Source organism: Toxorhynchites rutilus, chromosome 2 (genome assembly GCF_029784135.1).
Source record: "Toxorhynchites rutilus septentrionalis strain SRP chromosome 2, ASM2978413v1, whole genome shotgun sequence".
Lineage (NCBI taxonomy): Eukaryota > Metazoa > Arthropoda > Insecta > Diptera > Culicidae > Toxorhynchites > Toxorhynchites rutilus.
Genome location: NC_073745.1, coordinates 128355494 through 128382476, shown reverse-complemented (window position 1 = coordinate 128382476; position 26983 = coordinate 128355494). Strand labels below are relative to the sequence as shown.

The following is a 26983-nucleotide window of genomic DNA, read 5'->3' as shown; positions in this document are numbered from 1 at the left end:
ATCGAACAAAACGGCGCATATTTGACTTAAAACAGAAGATTGTAACTAATTTTATGAACAAATGAAAATTCAAGAAAAATACCGCAGAACTTTTTTGACAGCCAATATTAAGAGCATGTGCTCCGTCTTATTGGAATATGAAATAACGACCAACAACAACCTTCTTCATTCACGGGACAACAACATCCTGTAGCAAAAGGCAGACAATCGGATATCCCCGTCCGGGATATCTTAGGTAGCCGTGATCCTGATCCTTCTGCTTCATCAATACCTGTTCCTCAGAAACGCCGATGTCTACGTTCAATGATGTTTCCTTCGTTGTGTCCCTGTTTCATATCCCTCCTATCCGAACTATAAACTTTTACTTAGTCGCGGCAATACATACACATACTCTTTACAGATACACGGGCCAAAGGTTGTGCAGTCCACTGATCATTCAACAAGAGCGAAAGGTCGTACCGCTGGTGACCATTCTATCCTGGATTCCTCGAGTCGAGAAGACGCACCACGCTAGATATGGGGTACAGACTAGGGGGGCGTTGCTGATTAATGGTCAGCTGCATCCCAATAGAAAGTATCCCGTGTCGGGCACACGTACAGAGCATTGGAGACAGCAACATCACAATTACGAAAACACTTGTAATACTAACCTCGAGCCAACTTCTAGTAATCGGTTACATATTACTAACATAGTTATGAAGCAAACATTGTCAAAATATTGAACTCCCGGCCCCGTAAGGAGGACGCCATGTGAGCCTTAATAGAAATATATATTTTGGATAAAAAAATAATCCTGTAGAACATAGAATACATCGGCTGTTACATTTAGTTCTTGAACAAAGAAATACGGGGATATTATATCCCACACGCTGGAGACTGGTACCATCACATGGGTCGGAAACTTCGTTGACATGACCTGACTAGGATGTGGTGCAAGCCACCTGTTATCCTTTCGATTCACCTTTTGATGCTGATTAAGAATATTTTCATCAGAGAAAAAGATTACAGAATTAATATGATGAGGATGCTTCAACTGACTCAGGAGTTTTTTTTTTTGCTGTCTCCAATCGCCGTGATTTGGTCGCAGCGTTCTTGAATTGACCTCTGCGTAGCGCATACGACTTATGGTCAAGTTTTTGACCATTACTCGCCAGATTGAGAAGTCCAAACACCCGATTTCCCGAACCATGGACCTCACTGGATTCTTTTTGAGTTTTTCCCAATTTTTTTACCCTGCTACGTTTAGTGGTATTGGAACGGAACTTGTATTTCTTCCGGGAAGGTACGTATATTAGTTTTTCACTTTTCCAAGCCTCCTTTATATAATACACTGCTTTTTCCGACACTTTTACCGACCGAATTTACTCCAAACTTTAAAAAATCGGCTAGAAAAAACAGCTGAACGTATCAATATGAAACGTTCACAGATATTTAGGGAATCACTAGGCTAAAAATTTGCCTGTAAACATTAGAATTTACTGCGATATTTTCAGAATTACAGTGGATTTTGTAAAACACTATAAAAATCCTGTTTTTGGCACTTTTTGGAAATCGATGCTAAAAAATTGAATAATTTTTCTTCGTCAAAGTAACAAACTATCCTTGTGTAGAGTTATGGGAGTTTTCAAAACTGCCTTTCGATTTGCGATGCGATTATTGTTTTTTGAATTATTCATCATCAAAGACAAAAGGGGAAATTTTTCATTCAAACTGAAATATGTCTGTGTGGGAAGGTCCTACAAGAACGTTCTTGGAACCAAATGAAAACTGGTTGATACGGTTAATTGGATTTGCTGTTGAGTTGGTTAGCAAAAAATTGTGTTAGTCCAGAATATTCTTGAAAAAACAAAGAAAAATCGATTTTTCATTTCCCCCGATATTTTGCCCACTACACCTCCAAGATAAAAATATTTACGTAAAATATTATAATACCTGGAAGTTTTAGCTTAAAAATGATGCGCATCCCATCAATGTGCGTTGATTTTTCACGAAGTTACAGCATATCAAAAATTACTTAAAATTTCTAACTTCGCACTCACCACCACTAATTATTTTATCGAGTGTAGAACGAAACCAACGGATAACTTCACAAAGAGCAATTTCACCCCAAATCAGCCGGCCGCTGACCCGAGCCTCTTCGATGTTTTCGAAACATGGTGCTTATGATGAAAGCTACCTAAAATAACAATTTATAATACACTGAAGTCGATTTTTATGCGGTTTAATTTTACGCGGTTTTCGGATTTCGGGATTTACGCGTTTTTTTTCGCGGATTTCGGAATTTACGCGGTTTTTTAACGCGGATTTCGAAATTTACGCGGCACTTATCAACCGCGTAAAAATTCAATATGCTAATTGATGTGACTCTTCATGAAATAAGTTTGTATTATATCACTGATTAGTAACTGAGAAATAAAAGAAGATACAGATAGCATGATTGTAGCATGCAAAAGAAATCAGGTAATCAATTGTTAGAATATGGGTTGCATTTTAAACTAATAATTCACTGTTTGTTAGATTTTTACACGGATTTTGAAAAGTACCCGGTTTATTTTTATGGGGATTTTGGAATATACGCGTTTTTTTATGCGCGAATTTCGGAATTTACACGGTTTTTGTTTACACGGCACGCATCCCCCGCGTAAAAAGCGACTCCAGTGTATTACCAATTTAAATTGCGAATGATTTTTTTAAATGGCGTATTCAAAATAATTGATCTTTCTTTTCATCAGATATTTTAATCAGACATCTGGATTTTGAGTTACAATTTTTGAATGGAAGATTAGTGATTGATACACCCTTCGAGAAAATCAGTCATAATTTGATTTATTCATATGATACTAAAATTATTATTTTGAGTAGCTTCCATCATGTGTACTAAGTTTCAACAAAATCGAAGAGAGTCGCGTCAAAATTTACTGTTTTTCGACTGATTTGGCCTGGATTTGCTCCATGTTGGAAGCGGGCAAATCGGAACAAATAACAGCTCGACTGAAAAGTTCATAACGTTGACGTCTAGATGGCGCCTCTTGCAAAAATTCTACTGGACTATCACAAAGCATCATCTTTCAATGGATACGTGTTAAAATTGGTCGATTGGTTCGTGAGTTACAGCATTGAGAGTGAAGCAACTTTTGTTATTGTGAAAAAAATTAAAAAATCACAAATCAATGGAAACGATGGCAAAATGGCATGAATCGAGCTTCTAATTGCTTCCGCATCCGCCGTATTCTCCAGATCTGGTCCCCAGCGACTATTTTCTGTTCGCAGACCTGTAGAGAATGCTCGCTGGCAAGAAATTTAAGACCGATGATGAAATGATTACCGAAACAGAGGTCTGTTTTGAAAAAAAACCGAAAGAGTACTATAAAAATGGTATCGAGAAGTTGCAAGAGCGCTATAATCGCTATATCGCCCTCGAAGGCAATTATGTTGAATAATAAAATTGAATCTAGCAAAAAAAATAGTTTTACTGTGTTAACTTACAAACTTTTCAGCAGAACGGTTATACACATTTTTAAGATATGAAAATCTTCTAGATGTCATTGGTGATGGTAGTAGTAACATCGGAAATTTTCTTTAACTTTTCAAGGATCCTGTGCCTTTGCTATTTAATGGTTCAGCAGACTTTCTCCAAGTATCAGGTCCCTGCATGCAAACGTTAGTTTGGTCTGAAGACGTGACTGGTGATGAGGATTGTCTCTATCTCAATATATACACTGTGCACACAGGAGTAGGAAAGAAACCACGCCCACTGCTACCCGTATTAGTTTGGATTCATGGTGGAAGCTTCGTCGAAGGTTCTTCCGAGACGGACATTTTCGGCCCAGAGTTTATACTTGACGAGGTAATAATCAGAAAAGAAGTTACATAAATTAGTTAACATTTCCGTTCTTTATTCCAGAATGTCATAGTTGTCACATTTAACTATCGATTGGCCTCGTTTGGATTTCTTGGCATTGATGAATTACAAATTGCTCCTAATCTCGGACTTAAAGATCAGACGGAGGCATTACACTGGGTACATCGTAACATACGAAGTTTTGGTGGTAATCGCAATCGCATCACTTTGCTTGGGTGGAGCGCTGGTGCCGCTTCTGTCACTTACCATATGTATACTAAGCACTCCAAAGGTTTGTTCCAGCGAGCAATAGCAATGAGTGGAACTATGACTCAACCGTGGGCATACCTATTTAACGATCAATGGTGTAGCAACGAATATCTCAAGCAAACAGACGCGTTTTCTAAGGATGAGTTGCAATCAAGGTCGGCCAAATTATTGATACCCACGGATGGATTAAAAGTTACATACTTTTCAAACGTTTATTTGTGTTACATCCCACGAAGAGATACGGTCTATGCGCTTCGAAGTCCATATCAAGCTGTTCAAACGCACCCTGTTAGCGATGTACCTCTGCTCATTGGGAGCACATCTATAGAGCATGAGAATATTTACCCTCTTCGGGATTTCCGAATGACTCACTTCAATTACCCGAATAGTAACGTCACTGTCTATGAAAAAATCAAGCAGTATCTTGAACAATCGCGAGGGAATATTTCCGCTGAAATCTTCTACAGCCGTTTAGTTTCCATCGCCGACATCAAATTTGGAATACAGTATTTCATTGAGGAAGCTTCCAATAATTTTAAATCTCCCATCTATCGTTATTGTTTCTCATTTCATGGCCCATTCGGCTACGCTAGTAATGAATATTATAAATTTGCGCCCACAATTCCCGGTGCGATGCATGGAGATGACCTCGGATACTTATTTACCCCTTACAACTACGAAAACCTGGTTGCATCAGACGAAATAAACGATCCGCTCGTCAAGAAATCCCTGAAGGTGCAGCGTCGCATGGTTCGGATGTGGACAAGCTTCATCAGGTCGGGGTAAGTATTCCCATTAATCAATCGTTCATATTTCACCCCAGGTTTGACAATTTGTTTTTCCATCCCGTTGGGCGCGATGCCGTTATTCATCCGCATACAAATCATATTTGTCTGGTGAGTTTTTCCAATCTGCATCGCAAATGACGCCCCGCCCACGAATAGCAATTAATCACACGCGTTTCATTCAATTAGCTTCCTAACCCAATATCTACTTTGCAAAAGCGCGATGTATGCAACTTGGATCAATTTCATGCGTTTCGCCGTTTAATTAGGCGAACCAATATTTGCAATGGCGAGGCGATTTTTTTTCGTTTTCCGAATGATAACACGCAGCCGGTGTCCAAAATGATCCTCCCGTCGCAACAATGTGCATCTATTTTCAGTTTGGGTTCGTGTGAAATTGTCATTCGGAAAGCGATAAGAATGAAGCATTTTTAGAGAAGTAGCCCAAAGTATTTCTGAGTCGATCTGTCCATATTACAAACAACCTGAAGTCGGATGACTTTCCGAGATGCACAGTGCGTCAATTAAGTTAAGTCAATTAAGTAAGTTGAATTGAACCTTCAAACAAGTGAAAACCTAAACACAGAACGTGAGGGAAGAAAGAAAAATTTCGCATGCTTATAACTCGATCATTTCTTAATAGATCGGAAAGATGTTTGCATCAATTGATAGGAAATATTTCAACGCATCTATAACAATTAATAAAATGTTATTTTTCCAGAGATAAGCAATTGAATAACTATAAAATGTGAAGCGCTATCTAAACGCCCTAACTGCTCCGTTTTGATTGGCCTGATTTACGGTTTCCCCAACACAGCCATCAAAATCAAGATGCCTTACATTACATGGTGTTTGTTCAAATTCTTTACTTACACAGCAAATATGTTGAATTCAATTGGATTCGAAAATTGTTTCATTTAATGCATAATTTAATCAATACAAACAAATGATTACTAAGCCAACAGTAGTCCCACGTGAACCTTGCGGTTATATCATATATATAACTCATCTTTTTTTTTGCTTGAGTTAAACGACGACTGAGAAGTGCCGTAAAAGAAAAATGATTTATTGATACAGGTCAAAGTTATCATTAACTTCGTAAACATAACTTCAATACCATAACCGAATGCTTGCACCTTACACTTGACTCCACTCAAGGTTCTGTACAACATCTAGCTGCAGCTTCTTCTATGCGGAAACCCACTTGTCATGTCCTTGGGTACGAAAGTGACCCCATTGGCATCGAATCATTTCAGGAAATCCTTTGAATAGTGGCAGTAAGCTATATCCGACCAGAATATCGTAAGACCCTTGTGTCGCTTCTGTAGACACTCCATGAGATAAATCTGCCCGTTTACAGTCCCGGTAGTCACGAACGGCGCACTCCGTTTGCCACATGAGCAAATCGCTTGTCAAATCATGTATTTCTTGGCAAACTTTGAAAGTTTCTGCTTCCTTATTTCCTCCGGAACATCAAACTTGTGCTAGGCGGTGAAGAACAGCAGCTACGGAAGCTGCCGGAAGTCAGAGATTCAGTTTTCTGTTCACATCCCTGACCGAAGCATTGTGATTCCGCTTAAACGCTTTTACGACACGCTTGTGATCCTGATCACTAATAGAGCCTTCATTCTGACCGCATTTCTCCTTCCGTTCTATGCTCACAGTTTCGTAGTAACGTCTAATCCCGACTAATCCCGAATCTAACACGACTCACCATTGACTGCACGATTCCGAGTTGTTTCCCGATGTCCCGATGAGAGAGGTAAGGATTTTCAGCTGCTTGCGCAAAATCGATTCGCGACGTCGCTTTTAGGGTGACTAACAGCGATAAAAATACAGTGTAAACAATCTCTGAACAACTTCTACCCAAATTTTCAAGAGAAAATTTCCAATGGGTAATTTTCTACAGCGTTTCTTTCCTGATGCAATTTGATGTGGGCACCATTTAATATCTGAAATTCAGATCCATCTGCTGCCTCTTTGTAGTCTAGACTAGACTCGCCAAAACCAACGTCAATTCAGCTTGTATTTTGCAGTGGATGAATGCCAATCGACTGTCCATTGGAAGCAATATCTCAGATAACAACGAAACAATATGGGTGTAAAGACATTGGTAAACTTAGAATAAAGGGCGAACACGAAATTATTGCGACACATTCAACAGGGCATAACTTTTTTACCATTGGGTAAAAATCAACCAAATTTTGCACACTTTCTCATTGATGTGTATTGTCTACATGCTGTCAAACTCGAAGTCGTGTTTTTAGATTCAACGAAAATGGAGGTGAACCAACGCGAGTCGAGAGAACAAATTCTTTCCAAACACCTGGAATTTCCTGACCTGTCGCACCGGCAGTTGGGAAAAATGTTGAACATTCACCATTCAACCGTCTCCAGAGTGTTGAAGCGGTTCCAGGAGCGGTTGACGATGGACCACGGCAAAGGAGCTGGAAGAAAACCGGGACCGGAGAACAAAAAGACGGAGGGAAAGGTGAAGCGGATGATTAAAGCAAATCCCAACGTCTCAAGCCGTGATTTGGCTAAAAAGATCGGCATGTCGCAGAGCAACGTCCAGAATGCAAAGAAGAGAGCTGGACTACATACATACAAGGTACAGAACTTCCCAAACCGCGATGAGCGGCAACAATCGACGGCTAAAACTCGGGCACGGAAGCTCTACGAGAAGATGCTGACAAAATATGGCTGCTGTGTGATGGACGACGAAACGTATATAAAAGCTGATTTTAAGCAAATTCCGGGGTTGGAGTTTTTCACCGGCAAGAGCAAGTTCGATGTGGACGACAAATTTAAGAAGAAGAAAATGTCGAAGTTCGCCTCCAAATATCTCGTTTGGTAGGCCATCTGCTCTTGCGGACTGAGGAGTGAGCCTTTCGTGACAAAGGACACAGTAAATGGCGAGATCTACAAATCTGAGTGCCTCGAGAAGCGCCTTTTGCCGTTCTCGCAGCAGCACGACGAAGTTCCGCTATTTTGGCCAGATTTGGCATCATGCCACTATTCTAAAAGTGTCTTGGAGTGGTATGAGGCCAATTCTGTCCATTTTGTTCCAAAGGACATGAACCCGCCAAACTGTCCGGAGCTGCGCCCGGTGGAGCAGTACTGGGTAATAATGAAGCGGGAACTTCGGAAGAGCAAGAAGACAGTCAAAGACAAGAAGGACATGTTAAGAAAATGGAAAAAAAAACTGAGAAACTGGTACCGGATGACACTGTAAAGACTTTAATAAAGGGCATCAAGCGAAAATGCGTTCAATTTTACACTGAAGGCTCCATCGATTAACTTTTCTTTTGATTTTTGATGTAAATATATGTATAAAACTACTCTAAAATTTTGGTTTGATTCTAAGCATTATAAGAAAATTGGCATGACATTTTCGGTGTCGCAATAATTTCGTGTTCGCCCTTTAAGCTCTGAAAGTCGTCCGAAGATAATGTTGATGTGAAATTTGAAATGTAAAAGTTAGATTTTTTAGAATTTTTTTCATGGTCATACGAATTTGTGCCGGAAACAGTGGTTAGAAGTGACGTCGATGGAGATGTAATTTTGCTACCGAAAAACTACTCGGATATTCGATAAGTTATTTCAATTGGCAGCCTTTGGTGTAATCCTACGTCTCTCCGGTTATGTTCCCGAAATTACCCACCCGTCTTTCTTTCATGAAAAATACACGTTTGTTATTTTCAAATGGTTTAAAATATATTATTCAAAGAAATGGCCATTTTTTCCATTTGTCAGACAATTCATGAATGCATCGCCCAAAAAATTCTTTGTTTTTGAGCCATGAACCAGTCATAGAACCATTTTCGCACATTTTCATAAGAATTGAAATGCCACTCAGAGAGTATATAGCTGCATACGACAGTTGAACCCAATTGAGCACCACTGCTGTTCCCCTGGTGTTCATTGCTCGGTATGACGGGACACTGTCATGAAGAAAAATCCCTTAGTGTTGCTTTTCCTGATTTTTCGGTCGTCTCTGGATCAAAGCACGAATCAATTCGATGAACTGTTTTCAGTAATATTCACTTTCAATCATTTCAACGGGTCTCGGCGTCTTAAAACACTTTCTGTGGATTTCCAAGTTCCTGGTTCCTCACATAAAAATTCGTACATTTAAACATTTAGAAGCACCCATATATCACCCGCAGATCCGAGTTCGCAGCTATATAACCTACAATTTTGAACACAAAAAACAGGAAGTGGGTTATATCTATGGTATAACCGCAAGGGTGACGTAGGACTATCGTTGATTTAGAGATCATTTGTTTGAAGTTGAATCTAAATCCATCCTGAATGAATGAATAAATAAATATTTGGGTGACTTCAAAAACGAGAGTGTTACGTTGGAGACTCAAGGTTTTATGCACCCAATATTGGATACATAAAACCTTGTTCTGAAGAATAATCTTCAGAAGCTTTCCTGCTAACTGCACTTGATTGACAAATCACAAAACCAAATGTATGTGGTCGCAGTATTATATGGATAGAAAACATTAAAATAAACTCGCTTGAATGTAATTTTCAATTCCAAGGGGAACTGGCAGATTATTTTTCAGCAACGATCATTTCTTTCCAGGTTTCCTCTCGATAACCAGCAAACGAAAAAAGTTTCGCACGTGTATGTGTGTGTGTGGCGGTTGCTTCTATGTCTTCCCGAGGAACCGTATTTCGATGCTGATACTCTCTTGGTCACGAGAGTATCAGCATCGGCTTTTCTGCGCTCCCTCACAGTTAAAACAAACTGATTGCATTTCAGGTCAGCTCAGGCCAGGTAATGAATCCCTCGATCCCTCGCCGTTCAGCTCGTTCAGTAAAGATGTTGTCTTGTCGATGTCCTCAGGCGTCGTGCACAAATTACGTAACGCTAAAAATCCGAATTCTGAACCACCTCTCCCCCCCCCTTTCGTAACGCAATTTCCTATCTCTAATAAACAGAAAGTAACGCAACATCTACCCCCTCCCCCCTTATCGCGTTACGTAATTTGTGCACGACGCCTCACGAAAAATGAATCGGTTTCACCACCACAATATCATTTCAGTATGCTTTTCGTGCGTGATTGAATCGAGAGAAGGTGTGGTTTACGATGGCAATTTGGAAGGCAAACTAGAGGAGAATGAACTCTCTGAGTATGAACATTTCGGCGACTGAACAATAATCGATTGAAAATTATATAATTTTCGCGATACGAAACATTTTCCGTTTATCATGTTATGCATCCAATATTGGATACGAAAATATCCTACTGATGGGAAAGAATAATCTTCAGAAGCTTTCCAGCTAATTACACTTGATTGAAAAATTGCGAAATCAAATGTATTTGGTCGCTGTGTTCGCCATATAATTAGAAAACATTAAAATAAACTCTTTCGCATGGATGTATTCTTCAATTCCCACGGAACTGGCAGATTATTTTTCAGCAACGATTAGATCTTTCCGGAATTTTCTCGATGCTGTATGGCATCCACACGAAAATTCTCGTTTCAGTTTGGCCTGTAAAAACTTTTCTAAACTCTAATCCATCAAATTTGGAGCCCTGAAAAGGGCCGTTGATTATATGCTAAGCTAATATAGCACCCTCTCCTTGGATTCGATGGGCCAGCTGAATGTCCTTGGGCATGATGTCGTCACATCACGTTTCACGTTTTGCGTGGATAGCACACAAATTTGTATCTTCGAATAAGCCTCCTGCAGCGTCATAACAGCGGAACTTTGGAAGCGCAAGTCGGTTTTGAAGTCCTGAGCAATTCCACGATCCAAAAGCTGCAAAGGTAGCTTGCGGATTAGCAATTCGGTCGACTTCCGATAGCGATGAATTTCACGCAAAGTTCCCGGTCGATAGCGATGTGGCTTCTTCACCTATCCTGCGGCTGGTGCGCTTATTCGAGCTGCTTTCGTGTGCCTTACCACTGAAAGACTAACTAGCTATCTGCTTGGTCCCAAACAAACGAGTCGTCACGGTGCGAGAGTAGAGTAAGAAATGAACGAAAGCAAAGGAAGCGTCATTTTATAAACCATAAAAGTATAGAATCTACACCCCACCCTTATTATATTCGTTGCTTACCCTGAGAGAGAAACGAATAACATCGAAGTAAGTATACAGTAATGTATTTGAATCCGGACACTTTGCATTACATTTAATACCATACCGCAGCCACAACATTTTCTGCATGTTGAATTAATGCGATTGATTAGTAACTATCAAGAAACTATCAGTAACTATATTAGCAACTATTAATCGCATAAATTCAACATGAAAAAAATGTTATGGCTGTGGTATGATATTGAATGTAATGCAAAGTGTCCGGATTCAAAAGCATTACTGTAAAAAAGAGTTTTTTTTTTATTAATCCGTTTATTTTTACAGGCTCAGTTACATAGGTTTAAAGGAGCCACGCTCTTAAATATATTTTTACTATAAAATATTAACATGTTTCCTTAATTCTATGGTTAATAAAATAGGAAACCGATTACTCGCGGTCGACTCGAGTTTAGAAGGGTGACACACTTTGATTGGGAAAAGGATGGGATGTAAGGATATTGTAGCAATGTTCACACTCACACTCGCATTTACATTAAAAAAAAAAAAAAAGAGTTAACTCGACTGAAATTTGTTCGGTTCGGCCTGCAAAAACGAAATTAAGGGCCCCCGCCGACTGCAGACTGACTTGTCGACCGATAGTTCGGTCGGCTTCTTAATCAGTACGGAGAGGTATGCACGTGCGCAAATTACACCGATTCAGTTGCGTCGGTTTTTGCACCAGTAGGCCGATCCGACCAAACTGTCGGCTGAAAAAAAGTCTATAGTGTGCGGGGGCTCTAATTGAAGTGTACAGCATAATGCATAGACGTAAGTATGAGCTTCCCCATCTCACATTCCAATAAGATTAATGGGTTTCCAAGTGGGCGCGCTACATACGGATACGAATGATTTCAATAACCTGTTTTCGAAGCTATCATTAAGCTATTGAAACAATTTTTCGACTCAATAAATAGCAATCATATAACTCTTGGACATTTTATCTTTTGTATGAAATAATTATCATACTGTTCCGTTGATCCGAAGCAGAATGAATCACGCTTAAAGAAGGAATGGATTTTTTCTTGGAATTTAGTCAGCAGAAATAATGCCCTTTCCCAACAATTAAAAACGACAAACGGTAAACAGTTTCATCAAAGTGATTTCTTCGATATGGGGATATATTCACTACATCATGTCATATATTTCATATTTTTCATTATGAAATCCATATGCATGGCACCTATCGGTATCGAATTATCATCGACACCACGATTTTCGCTAAATGCTCCTTTCAGTTCGGCTTGTACAAAACTTTTCTGAACTCTAATCCATCAAATTGGGAGCCCTGAAAAGGGCCGTTGACTATATGCTAAGCTAATATAGCACGCTCTCCTCGGATACGATGGGCCAGCTGGATGTCCTTGGGCATGATGTGACGCGTTTTGCATGGATAGCACACAAATTGGTATCTTCGAATAAGCCTCCTGCAGCGTCATAGCCGCGGAACTTTGGAAGCGAGTTAAACATCTATACAGTTCGGGTCACAAAATAACTCTCATTCTTTATTTCTTGTCTGAGTTTAAAAAGGTACAGTTCGTTTTCAAATGTAGATTATTTATGCTAAACAAGGTGGCCTATTGTCCTGGATCGGTCTGAGAATGAAAAACAACACATGTTTGTAAACACATGCTGCCCAAATTCAGTAAGGCTAACATCAGCATGTGGTGCGTCGCGTCGCTGGCTCGGTGGTGGTTGGTGACTCGGTGCATGTTGGTGGTCCGGGTTGTTGATGTTTTCAACATGTGGTACGTCATGCCGCTGGTGTAAGAATGTAGGTGATCGGGATCGTTGCTAACTCGTCCCCCTTTAGTGATTCGGTTCCATCTGAATCACGTCTCTGATTGACAAAGTCCTGAACGTGGGTCGGATGTTGTCCAATGGTGGTTGTACTGCTTCCGGTTTCATTGATGTATTCTGGTCTTGAGATGAGTTGTTGGGATGAGAGTTGTTAAGATTGACTTGTATTGTTCTGTTTCTGTAGATGAGAAAACATAAAAAAGGTAGGGAACCGATTATGAATGGCGAAATGGCCATTCCTCCGAAGATACTCCAATGTGGAAAATGCAGACTGGTGTTGTTTAGACGAAGCAATTCCAATTCCTTTCGAGTTTCTAACTGAAGCTTGTGAAGATGTTCCACACTAATGTTCAAGATTTCTTGTTGCATTTTGATTTCGACTCCATCCAAATGAAGTTGAACTGGATTACCTGGTAAGGTTTGTACTCTCGATGTGTATAAAACGTTGTTGACGTATAGTTGACAGTTGCTGAAGAATATAACAAATGATCCTGAAAGATTCCTTTGAGTTATTCCGCAGTTAGATGATAAAGTGAAATTTTTCATCGTATTTATAAGTATATGTCGCTCGTCAAGGTAAAGGACTTCTTCTTCGATTGGGTTTGATGTGTAATTGCAAGTCGCAGGTTCTCCTTTTAACAATTTCGGTATACAACTTGTATTATCCAGCTGAATTTCGTATGTAGCGAATATGGTTGGTTCGATTGAACCTATTCGGTAAATTTCATCATCGTGGGTTAGATAAAGCTGATGGAGTGTATGTACTTTCTTATTGTTGTGTATGATGGGGTATAGACGTATCTTGTTGAAAATCCTTGGGTCTAGCTTTGGCATCTTGATGATAAGGGCAATCTCTAAGTTATTCGATGCTACCGACGTCGTCGCATAATTTGTTGCCTCCACAGCAGTGTGAACTGTAATATTTTCCCTAGCTAAGTCTGTAATTAAAATGTCAATTTCTCTTTGGCTTAAAATTTGTTCATTAACTAATCCTAATTTAGCTAGCATTATAGTATTAATAATTTGATTTAGTTTTTCAGACAAGAAATTCAAGTGAAATAAGAGTTTAGTACAGTACATTTCTATTGATCTAACGTTAAATAACTGTATTGCTTTTTTTGTTTGAAATATAGCCTCTTTTAGTTGTAAATTAACTTCGCGATTTATTTTTACTTGTTCATTATTATTAATGATGAGATTATTTATGGATGAATTTATAATTTTCAAATCGTTGGCGTCTGGGCTACCAGCTAAGAATTTCCAAATCGTACCTAAACTATCCCAGCGCTTATGTCTTCTAATTGGGTCTATGCTTTTTAAAGCGAAATCTATTTCGTTAAATTTTTCAACTATTAAATCCGTGAACTGGTTTTTGCTAAAGTTATCAAATTGATCTCTGAGGCCTTTGATTTGTGTTCTAATGATGGTGAGATTAAAATGGTGTATATAATATTTGTAGTCCAGTCTGAGTCGTCCTTCTCCTTGGTGAAATATCAGGATAGGTTGTCGTCCTAAGTTCTGTAGATGAATTTTCACGTCATGTTTTGTTTCCAGCACTACGGGTCGAATAATGAATAGTAGCAGGAGTCTGAAAAGTAGATGAAGAGGATAAAATTTAGGTATTCCTGATTTTGATATCATTTTTGTGAATACGTCGTCCGTCGTTAGTTTCAACTGTACTTTTATTAACCTTTGAAATATTAATTTTCTTGTATCGGTTGCTGTGTTTGACTCTTCGTCGAGTCCTTTCAAAAGCGTCTATATCATTGTCAATTAATATGTTCTTTTTATTTTTGTTGTGAAAGGACAAATCCTTTGCTTGTTTTGTAATAAAGGTTCTCTCGACTATTGTCTGAGATCTGCTAGATGGGAGTATTACTTCATATGGGGTGAATTTTGTACTAGAGTGGACTGTCGAATTGTATTTGTGAACAGACATGTAAACAAGGTCAATTACTGTTTTTTCGGGGTTTTCCATTTTTTGTATTCGATAAATTTCCAAAAGTGTGGAATGTAATCTCTCGACGATTCCATTCATCTCGCTGCGACCGGTTGCTGTGATGTACGGTTCAATATTGTATGTATTATAAAAGTTAATGAGTTCTCCTGTCGTGAATGACTTTTCATTATCCATGACCAAGATTTTTGGTGGTTGATATTTTAGAAGAATATCTTTTATAGCTGGAGTTAAATCAATGGCAGCTCTTGATTCGATTAATTTAATTTGCGCAAATTTTGAAAATTTATCGATGTATGTCAGAAAATAAAGATTCTCTAGGAAAAAGATATCGATATGAGCAATTTGGAAAGGACCGGTGGGAATAGGGGTTTTTTGGAGGGGAAAATCAATCGGTTTCCTATCGTATTTGCATTCATGACATATACGACAGGATGCGATGAATTCCTTTAATTTTTGTTGAATTCTCGGGAAGTAGAATTTCCTGAGAATCTGTTGCTTGTTTTCCTCTGCTCCTCTGTGGGCTCGAAGATGTTCGTTTTTGATAACATCCCATTGCTGATTTTCCTCTACTACATCCTGTAAAAGGTTTTGTGTGAAACGGATTTTTAACGCTCTACTACTTCCAAATTTCTCCTTAAAGACTTCTTGAATCTTTCCCATGATATTTTCTGGCGTTAATAATCCGTTGACCTTTGTATGATCGAAATGAGTTTTTAAAATCTGAAATAGAGAAGAATCGTTAATCTCGTTTACTTGTATAGTTATTCTTGTGAAGCCTGGAAATGGTTTTTCCGTAATTATTTTGTCTGGTCCTCGTTTGATGACCACCTGGTGTTTGAACACATTAAGTGGTGCTTCTGTGGATATTATGCAAAAATCGTCACTAGTATCAGTAGAATGTTGTGTTCCTGTCATGGAGCATACGATTCTGCTAAGTGCATCCGCCACAACATTTGATTTTCCCGGTTTATATACAAGCTTATAGTCATGTTCTTCTAAATATGCCTTCCATCGTTTTAGTTTGGCATTTGTGTTTTTAGGGGATAAGGCGAACGTAAGTGGTTGGTGATCGGTTAGAATTTGTAGTTTTGCTCCGTATAGGTAATTTCGAAAGGTTTGCAATGACCAGAAAATGGCAAGCATTTCCTTTTCCGGCACTGAATAACCTTCTTCAGTTTTTGAAAGTGTTCTGGAAGAAAAATGGATGGGTTTGTCTTTTCCTAGTTCTCCCTGAGACAGAACTGCACCGATTGCGAAATCAGAAGCATCTGTTGTCAAAATAAAAGGTTTATTGTAGTCGGGGTAAATGAGTATATCGGATGACGAAAGTAAGCTTTTCATTCTCAGAAAACATTGTTTTCCTACGTCGTTGAGTGAAAGTTTTCTGTTTGATTTGGGATTTCTCTCCCCCCTTAAGAGATTTGTTAATGGTTTTGCAATTTTTGCAAAATCTTTGACAAATCTACGATAATAACCCATCATTCCTAAAAATCCTCGCAGTTCTTTAATATTTTTGGGCTCTGGGTATTTGTTAATCGCCTCAATTTTCTTCTGGTTTGGTTTTATGCCATCAGCACAAATAATATAACCAAGGAATTCAATTTCGTTGTGTAAAAATTCTGATTTATCCAACTGAATTTTTAGGTTAGCATCGTCCAGTGCTTTTAGAATTGTTGAAAGATTTTGTAAAGCTTCTTCTGAAGTTTTTCCGAATATGATTACATCATCAATATAGACGTAACATATTTTTCCAATAAATACTCTTAAAACATCGTCAATCGCTCGCTGGAATATAGCAGGAGCGTTCTTAAGACCGAACGGCATACGTGTGAACTCGTATTTACCGCTGTTGATCGAAAAAGCAGTTTTTTCAATATCACATTCTTTCATTTTTATCTGGTGAAAACCAGATGCTAAATCGAGGGTGGTGAAAAAATGTTGACCTCGTAATTGATCAATTACATAATTAATTTCTGGCATCGGGTACCTGTCTGAAACAGTTTTTTCGTTTAATTTACGGTAATCCACTACCATGCGAAATTTCTTTTTGCCTGAAGCATCAGTTTTTTTCGGTACGATCCACACTGGTGAAGTCCAGGCAGAACGTGAAGGTCGTATGATTCCGTTTTGAAGCAGTTCGCTTATTTGTTTATTTACCTCCTCAGCATATGTTGCTGGATATGGGTACACTTTTTGATGAACGGGAATATTATCGGTCGTATTTATGGCACACTCTACTACGGTGCTGCAAGTTAATTTTGAGTCGGGTGTGTGAAATGCTTTTTCATGTTTGTTCAGCACTTCAAGTAACTGTTTTTTTACACTCGTTGAAAGATGAGACGTCCTAAATGTATGTTGTGGGTCATCGTTTGAGTTGTTTCCCTTTTCTTGAGGTAGGTCGGATTTGAATGTGTGGTGTGAATGGTTTTCGTTGTGTGTCATTCCTTGGGATAAATTATTGGATGCGTTTTGTCTTGGGCAATAATGTTCAAGTGGGATATTTAAAAATTCGTTTCTCTTTGAGAGGTAAAACATGCCGCTAGTGAGGTCTATTATTGCATTGAGTGCATTTAGGATTCCAGTTCCAATAATGCCTTTAAAGAAGGGATGGAAATTGTGTAATAAAAACTGAGCTTGATGATTTATTTTGGGACTGAAAAAATTCAAATCGATAGCTGAGGTTGCATTAAATTTCCCGTTGGCGCTAGCGATTTGGTCCGCTGAGAAGTTGTATGGTTTATTATTTTTGCAAGTCCATGCAAGTTTTGGGTTTATAAGATTGATATTTGCTCCCGTGTCGATTAAAAATGGGAAGTTTCCAATTGTTGTTTTCAGATTTATATATGGCAGAGTTGGCTTTACCAACTCATATTCCACTCTAAAAAATTAGCCTGGTTTGAACTAGATTCATTTGAGGTGGATGGCTGCTCGTTAGTTCCTAAATTCTCTTCTTCGGTTGGTAAAGAACAATTATCTATTTGTTCATATGGTGTCTCTTGGTAAGAATAATGTATGTCGTCTTGTTCGTCGTGCTGATCGTAATAGTCATTATGAACTTCATAGGTTTGGGGTTCAGAACTGAACACTACAGGGTTTGCTGACCTCCTAACATTCTGAGATTGTTGTATGTTTAAAATTGGCCGATTACCATAATTCACCCTTCGAGATCTAATACTCTGATCGACCTCCATGGGTTCTGGGTTAGGAAATGGTCTCAGATTATTAGTTTGCTGTTGTTGGTGTATTGGGTTATAATTGTGACTGTTTTGGTAGCTTCTTTGTTGAAAAGTTGGCCGTGGTGGTGGTCTATAGAAAATTGTTTGAGGTGTTGAATAGTTTCTGGGAGGTGGGAAGGGAGTTTGATATCGATTTGTTTGCGTAAATGTTGGAGCTGTGTGCGGTTTCCTTATCGGCGGTCTGGGTGGAGGGTTAGGTGTATTAAAATCCCTAGGTTTTGGAATTGGATGGTTGCTATGTTCGTTCCTGAATGGTGCTGAACGTAAATCCATATTGTGATATTCTAAGCAAAATTGATAAGCTTTGCTTAGGGTTTGCACATTGGCGGATTTGAGCAATATGTTCAAGGGTTTTTCTAATCCTCTAATAAATGAGTCTAGTGCTTTTTTCCTAAAATAGTCAATATGCGGCGCTGCATTTTTTTGCATAGTCTCATCCACTTGAATCTGAACAATTATGGATGAAAGAAGTTCGTTGACTCTGCTGAAATAAGAGCTTAGACTTTCATTATGCGTTTTTTTCACAGTGGTCAATTCGAAGTCCAATGTTTGAATATCTCTTTGGTCACGGTAATAAAGAAGTAAAGTGTTCTTTATTCCCTGCCAATCGTATAGAATATTGTTGGCGTTCAGCACATCTAATGCTTCGCCTACAATTTTTCGACGTATGCTGCGTATCAAAATTCCATACTCGACCGATGTTCTGGGAAGATCTCTATACAGATCAAATATTCCTTCAACATCTGCAATCCAACTTATCAATTCCGTTGGTTTACCGTCGAATTTCCCTAAGTCTTTCACAAAATCGGAAAGTTTACCGACTGTGGAAAAATTGTCAAGTGCGTATCTCTGAGCTGGTGTGGTTTCCTGCTCAGGAACATATTCATTCTGTTCGGCTGGCTGAGCCATGATGTTTCAACCGTAAAACAAGAAAACTAAAATTTCTTATAAAAATATCAAAACTTCCACAATGTTAGAATCAACAATGGAAGGAAACGGCACTTTATTTCACTAAAGATTTTCACTAAATTATTCTACAAATGCCAGTGTGTGGACTTTTTGGGTTTTCAAAATCTTTTATGATTTTATTTTATTTTTTATTTATTTTTTTTTTAAATTACTTTATTATTTGTTATTTTTTAAATTTTATTTATTCACTTTTGTTCACTTATTCACTTTGAAAGAAAGAGAAAAAAAATTTCACTTACATATAGGACCGTGTCCTTGATTCGGCCGGCATTGATGAATCCGGACTTTTTTGGCGGCGTCCACTATCGGGGGAGAAGCGGCAGATAGTCCGGGATGATCCTGTTTGCTCCGCTGCTGTTGCTGCTTCTGCTACTAAGGGCCCTCCTATCGATCGGGTGAAATCCACAGTGTCCGTCTCCTCGCTTGGTGATCTTCTTGGTTCCGTGGCTCCTTCCACCACAGTTACAATGCACTAAGCACTTTTTTAGAATTTTTGAAACACAAATCACTTATACTATTCCCGATGTGGAATCTCGCCGGAGCCTCCAGTTAAACATCTATACAGTTCGGGTCACAAAATAACTCTCATTCTTTATTTCTTGTCTGAGTTTAAAAAGGTACAGTTCGTTTTCAAATGTAGATTATTTATGCTAAACAAGGTGGCCTATTGTCCTGGATCGGTCTGAGAATGAAAAACAACACATGTTTGTAAACACATGCTGCCCAAATTCAGTAATGCTAACATCAGCATGTGGTGCGTCGCGTCGCTGGCTCGGTGGTGGTTGGTGACTCGGTGCATGTTGGTGGTCCGGGTTGTTGATGTTTTCAACATGTGGTACGTCATGCCGCTGGTGTAAGAATGTAGGTGATCGGGATCGTTGCTAACTAGCGCAAGTCGGTTTTGAAGTCCTGAGCAATTCCACGAACCAAATGCTGCAAAGGTAGCTTGCGGATCAGCAATTCGGTCGACTTCTGATAGCGACGAATTTCATGCGAAGTTCCCGGTCGATAGCGATGTGGCTTCTTCACGCTTCCTGCGGCTGATGCGCTTATCCGAGCTGCTTTCGTGGTGCCTTACCACCGAAAGACTAACGAGCTGTTTGCTTAGTCCCGATGAAACGAGTCCTCACGGTGCGAGAGTAGAGTAAGAAATGAACGAAAGCAAGGGAAGTGTCATTTTATAAAACATAAAAGAATCGAATGTAAACCCCACCCTCTTTATTGTATAAGCTTACTGTATACTCACGAATATAATAAGGGTGGGATTTAGATTCTATACTTTTATGGTTTATAAAATGACGCTTCCTTTGCTTTCGTCCATTTCTTACTCTACCCTCGCACCGTGAGGACTCGAGCTCGTTAGTCTTTCGCAGACAGCTCGTTAGTCATTCGGTGGTAAGGCACACGAAGTCAGCTCGGATAAGCGCACCAGTAGCAGGATAGGTGGAAAAGCCACATCGCTATCGACCGGGAACTTTGCGTGAAATTCATCGCTATCGGAAGTCGACCGAATTGCTGATCCGCAAGCTACCTTTGCAGCATTTGGTTCGTGGAATTGCTCAGGACTTCAAAACCGACTTGCGCTTCCAAAGTTCCGCGGCTATGACGCTGCAGGAGGCTTATTCGAAGATACCAATTTGTGTGCTATCCATGCAAAACGCGTCACATCATGCCCAAGGACATCCAGCTGGCCCATCGTATCCGAGGAGAGCGTGCTATATTAGCTTAGCATATAATCAACGGCCCTTTTCAGGGCTCCAAATTTGATGGATTAGAGTACAGAAAATTTTTTTACAGGCCGAACTGAAAGGAGCATTTAGCGAAAATCGTGGTTTCGATAATAATTCGTTACCGGTAGGTGCCATGGATATGGATTTCTTAATGAAGAATATGAAATACATGACATGATGTAGTGAATATATCCCCATATCGAAGAAATCACTTTGGTGAAACTGCATTATAAAATTATTTGTGTACGAATGCCGCAATCGATAGTCGACTCTAATTTGCGCTGGGTAATTTCCTCGGAGGACTCGATTCCTCCTTTGAGCATTAATAATCTCTTTCTGGCAAAACGATGTGGTATTAATCACATTATTTGAATGATAGAATGAAGAAGTTTTCTGCCAATTTCCTTCAACCACCAAACGTATCTTTCTCCCGTTTGTCGTTTTCGCGTTCGCTAATCCTTTCTCACAACACCCATTTCTAGTTTGAGAAATTGTTGAGTGAACATTGTTTGTCAGTGCGCGTAGAGCGGGAATTCCTAAAGATTCATTGCACCTCTAATAAATTGCCGAAAGACGTGGTCTTACGTTGATCGCACTTGATTGAAAAAATCAAAAACGAAATGTATTTGGTCGCAGCATTATATGAGTAGAAAGCAAATAATCGCTCGAAAATGACTTGATTTTCGCGATGTGAAACATTTTCCGTTTTTCATGTTATGCATCCAATATTGGATACAAAAATTTCCACTGGTGGGGAAAAAATATTCAGAAGCTTTCCTGTTAATTGCGATTGATTGAAAAATAACAAAACCAAATGTATTTGGTTGCAGTGTTATATGGATAGAAAACATTAAAATAAACTATTTCGCATGAATGTATTTTTCAATTCTCAGGGGAACTGGCAGATTATTTTTCAGCAACGATGATAGCAACGAGAATTCCGCGCTTGTATGTGTGTGTGTGGTGGCTGCTCCGAAGTTTCAAGCGGAACCGTGGCATCACTCTCCTCCTGATGGATTCCCTTTTGGCCTTAGGTGCACAAACAGGCTCTTGGTGACACCGTTCATCAGCCCTTCATGATAAACGAAATTGGCTTCACAACAACAGCGACAACATGCTCCAATCGCTGTTCAATCATAACTGAGTGGGTTTACGAGCGGCGCTCGCTTATATACCGATTTTTTATTTCAATAGCCTGTTTTGAAAGCAATTTTAAGACTATTGAAACAAGTTTTTGGATGAAAAAGTAACAAGTATATGACGCGTAGTTATTTTATTATTCAAATGAAGTGTTTATCATACCATTTCGTTCAGTTGTTTAAGAGCTATTAACGCTCAAAATCTCGGTCTCCGGCGTAACGCTTTCGTTCTCGAAACTTTGGTTTTACACCCCGGTATAGAAATGAAAGACATAGTCCTACGTCAAAAATTGTACCAGTATGAAACGTCTGATGTTTTGAATTGGATGGGCAACAATATAGAAAATGACATAGAAAATCAAATCACATATTCTGACTAGAAATTCAGATTTTTCAACTTCACAGATGCCTTTCTCCACCTTTTGCGTCGTAATTCCCATATTTGTTCGAAACGTATACATTTCCGAATTCTCAAGAGAGTTTTCGAATCTCCAAACTACACACTCAATTAATTTCTGTAGAAGGATAACTATCATTTTTGTCAACCTATGTGAACAAATTATCTATGACTTTCTTTTAAATTTTTTGTCTTTTTCCGCACTATATATTAACAATTTTTCTATTATATCAGCGAGATTACTCAACTTTTCGGTTCACAGCTTTTTGTTCAATGCTACAATCGGTCAACTGAAAGAAAACTATATAGGCACCTCAAATGCGTATTGAAAAAAACTAAAACTCCTTAACAATCACCAATTGCCGAACATCCACGTACGAAATTCCAATAGATGTCGATAATCGAGAAAAAGTAAAATGTATCCCTTTTCCATGATTGGAGCTTTTCCGACAATTTCCATGCTCTTAAAAGTCAATTTCCTACGAACTAAAAAGTACAGTCGGCGAAACATCCCATCCATTCATATGGGAATATATTTTTAGTGCCTTTCTCTGGTACAATACTTCGATTACAAACCATTGAACAAATTTTCACATTTGCATCCTTTCCGAACGTATTTTGGTCACACGCCTCTCCAAAATGACAAACGCACACGCTACTTCCGTTTCCGCAGAAAGCAAGAGAAATTGTACAACATAAACCACACACACCCACACCCACAATCACACACAAAAGTTGTGCGACAAGCGTGTTATTTATTGAATGCAAATATTTTATCGCCCTCATCCGGACTCCGTCTGTGATATTTGATTTTATTCCTTTTGTCTGACTACTTCCTTTATTTTCAGCAACCCAACGCCGAACAATGGTAAAATCAATCGAACAATATGGCATCCCTATAATGACGGGGATCCGCTACTGGCGCGGCACTATCTCAGCATCGATCGCCGATTCCGTGTAGTGCGGGATATGAGACCTGAAAATTACTACTATCAATTGTGGCGTACAATTTTTAACTGCCTGTACTTCTTCCAGTGCGAATTCTTGGATGCAGAAGAGGGCGATGATAACAATGGAGTGTGATGGAAATCTGAGGAAATTAAGTTTTTCATATTCGACAACAGAAATTACGCCAACGCGAGTGAAATCGGTCGAGTAAACTAGTAAAAAATTGAATGTTAAATTCAATTCCTGAAAAAAGCTCTGTATTCTACATATGACATCACGAAAAGAAAAGTCCCTAAGATATCTTATCTAGTATCAAGTAATTCAATACGTTAAGGGGATATTCTAGTGTAGAGGAACGAATTTCTGACGTTTTTTTAGCACTGAATAAATAAAACAAATAATATTTTTACTATCCATTATTCTGAGATTTGTTTATTAATCTTTTAACCCTCCTGTACTCGCGTACAAAATCATAACACGTATACTCGCGCACGGTGTCACAGACCGAAAATTGAACTTCTCTGTAATGTTGCCATTTGGTTATTTTTCAGGCTTTATTGGCATTTATTTGAAGAAGAAGGTATTAATAAATGATAAAACTCCAAAGAATATGTTTTCTTCGTCTTTATTATATTTTAATAGTCATCTTATTCAGTCTCCTCAAAACAGAGTAATTTTTGATACTCTAACACAAATAACTAAATTCGAATTTTCCTCTGTTATTAATTAAAAGTAAGCAACTGAATATAATTCATGGAAGTATAAAGAGCTATAAAATAACATGAAAACGTATTAATCGATCGTGGTTTCATTGGATTTAGAATCAGAACATAGCATAACTGCATGCTCGAAACAAACATATTTTTTACATTTCATGCAGTTGTTGCGTATTTTGCTGGTCTTTTATCGAAGAGAAGAATGTATAACGACCTTCTAGATAATCACCAGATGAAAAAGGTTCTCGAATATAAAGTTTGCATATTTCTAATATTCATTGTCTCTGTATTCTTGGTGAACTAAGAATTAATGCCTTTTCTTAGATGGGGCAAAAAAGATGATATAAAAGGATTTCTAGGAACTTCCTTTTCTTCTTCTTGTTTTCTTGTCAATATTGTTCATTATAAAAAATATCCCCGAAACTGTAACTGTTAAAAATTACCATAAGCCACCGATAAGTTTATAGTTTACTGTTTACAATTCTTCCACAAGTGAAATTATTTCACAAGTGTGTATATGTATGCCCATTATATTTAGCGAATAACTATACGAAAGTCAGACATTTATATTAGGCTGTCAAAAAAGTCCTGCGGTATTTCCGCGAGGTGTCGTTGTAAGCGCGTAGTTCTAGTTGTATTCATTGTATCGAGTCATACTATAGCTTGTTGGAAAGGTATTTTTGCGCGCTATAAAATAGTTCGTGAGTTATAGTGTCGCAAATATGGAGCAAAATAAAGAGAAAATCCGACATATTTTACAGTACTACTATGACAAAGGCAAAAATGCATCTCAAGCTGCCAATAAAATTTGTGCAGTTTATGGACCCGATATTGTTTCCATTTCCACCGCACCACGATGGTTTCAACGTTTTCGTTCTGGTGTAGAGGTCGTCGAAGATGCGCCACGCTCCGGAAGGCCTGTCGTCGAAAATTGCGACAAAATCGCTGAATTAGCCGAGAAATACCGGCATAGTAGCAGCCGTAGCATCGGCCAAGAGCTGGGGAAAAGTCATCAAACCGTTATTAACCATTTGAAGAAGCTTGGATTCACAAAGAAGCTCGATGTATGGGTGCCACACACGTTGACGCAAAAAAACATCTTTGACCGTATCGACGCATGTGAATCGCTGCTGAATCGCAACAAAATCGACCCGTTTCTGAAGCGGATGGTGACTGGCGATGAAAAGTGGGTCACTTACGACAACGTGAAGCGCAAACGGTCGTGGTCGAAGCCCGCTGAAACGGCTCAGACGGTGGCCAAGCCCTCATTAACGGCCAGGAAGGTTCTGCTGTGTGGTGGGATTGTCAAGGAATAATCTATTATGAGCTGCTTCCCTATGGCCAAACGCTCAATTCGGACCTGTACTGCCAACAACTGGACCGCTTGAAGGTAGCACTCATGAAAAAGAGGCCATAAACAGAGGCCGCATTGTCTTCCATCAGGACAACGCCAGGCCACACACTTCTTTGGTGACGCACCAGAAGCTCCGGGAGCTCGGATGAGAGGTTCTTTTGCATCCGCCGTATAGTCCGGACCTTGCACCAAGTGACTACCACCTGTTTTTGTCCATGGCGAACGAGCTAGGTAGTCAGAAGTTAGCCACTAAAGAGGCCTGTGAAAATTGGCTATCCGAGTTTTTTGCCAATAAGGAAGCTAGCTTCTATAACAGGGGTATTATGAAGTTGGCATCTCGTTGGGAACAAGTAATCGAACAAAACGGCGCATATTTGACTTAAAACAGACGATTGTAACTAATTTTATGAACAAATGAAAATTAAAAAAAAATACCGCAGGACTTTTTTGACAGCCTAATATTTTGCTTTTGAACGTATGAATCTAACTACGAATAGTTAATATATGGATCCGTTCAATCCAGTTACAAAAGGGACTGAAATCAAATAAGAATAGTCCGGTAATGTTCTTATGCATTATATTCAATAAATATTCCACGCCACTAACATTAATTTATACATTTCATTGAACAATATACTAGAATATAAAAAAAGTCACTTGTCCAAAAAAGTTACTCCTATACTCGCGTCGGTGTCAGACCGAAAGTGTGAAAATAGTGGCACACATCCCCTTTGTACCAACACATGCGATACGCTAAACGATGACGAACGACGAATAACGAAGCTAGAGAGAATCGCAAAGTCGTAGTGTTGATATTTTCTGAGAAATGAATGAATTATTGATTTCTCGGTCTGACAGACCAATGCGCGAGTATAGGCGTGTTAAGAACGCCAAAAATATTCAAACGAAAAAAACAGGAAGTGGGTTATATCTATGGTATAACCGCAAGGGTGACGTAGGACTATCGTTGATTTAGAGATCATTTGTTTGAAGTTGAATCTAAATCCATCCTGAATGAATGAATAAATAAATATTTGGGTGACTTCAAAAACGAGAGTGTTACGTTGGAGACTCAAGGTTTTATGCATCCAATATTGGATACATAAAACCTTGTTCTGAAGAATAATCTTCAGAAGCTTTCCTGCTAACTGCACTTGATTGACAAATCACAAAACCAAATGTATGTGGTCGCAGTATTATATGGATAGAAAACATTAAAATAAACTCGCTTGAATGTAATTTTCAATTCCAAGGGGAACTGGCAGATTATTTTTCAGCAACGATCATTTCTTTCCAGGTTTCGTCTCGATAACCAGCAAACGAAAAAAGTTGCGCGCGTGTATGTGTGTGTGTGGCGGCTGCTTCTATGTCTTCCCGAGGAACCGTATTTCGATGCTGATACTCTCTTGGTCACGAGAGTATCAGCATCGGCTTTTCTGCGCTCCCTCACAGTTAAAACAAACTGATTGCATTTCAGGTCAGCTCAGGCCAGGTAATGAATCCCTCGATCCCTCGCCGTTCAGCTCGTTCAGTAACGATGTTGTCTTGTCGATGTCCTCAGGCGTCGTGCACAAATTACGTAACGCTAAAAATCCGAATTCTGAACCACCTCTCCCCCCCCCTTTCGTAACGCAATTTCCTATCTCTAATAAACAGAAAGTAACGCAACATCTACCCCCTCCCCCCTTATCGCGTTACGTAATTTGTGCACGACGCCTCACGAAAAATGAATCGGTTTCA

The 26983-nt window shown here is 39.0% G+C and overlaps 2 protein-coding genes across 4 annotated transcripts in view; one reads left to right on the top strand and one right to left on the bottom strand.

Moving 5' to 3' along the window:
• The window catches only part of LOC129770021 (venom carboxylesterase-6-like), a 43707-nt gene extending 20248 nt beyond the window's left edge, over positions 1-23459 (top strand). For all 3 annotated transcript variants that reach the window (XM_055772600.1, XM_055772599.1, XM_055772598.1), the window contains 3 exons: positions 3593-3847; positions 3905-4893; positions 23074-23459. In XM_055772600.1, the coding sequence (XP_055628575.1) occupies positions 3593-3847; positions 3905-4893; positions 23074-23308 (1479 nt within the window). In that variant the 3' untranslated portion in view covers positions 23309-23459. The remainder of the gene's footprint in view (positions 1-3592; positions 3848-3904; positions 4894-23073) is intronic.
• On the bottom strand, positions 12661-19857 carry LOC129770022 (uncharacterized). The gene is made up of 2 exons (XM_055772602.1): positions 19199-19857; positions 12661-14382 (listed from the first exon to the last, which is right to left on the bottom strand). The coding sequence occupies exons 1-2, from the start codon at positions 19228-19230 to the stop codon at positions 12804-12806; spliced, it is 1611 nt and encodes a 536-aa protein (XP_055628577.1). The 5' UTR covers positions 19231-19857; the 3' UTR covers positions 12661-12803.
• Positions 23460-26983: the final 3524 nt, after the last annotated feature.

What these genes read in the sequence shown, in the direction of transcription:
- LOC129770022 (XM_055772602.1), bottom strand. Translation starts at nt 19,230, where the DNA reads ATGCCGGCCGAATCAAGGACACGGTCCTATAT. An exon ending in TCAAGGACACGGTCCTATAT is followed by an intron (nt 14,383 to 19,198) that starts GTAAGTGAAATT and finishes TCTACTTTTCAG; the next exon opens with ACTCCTGCTACTATTCATTA.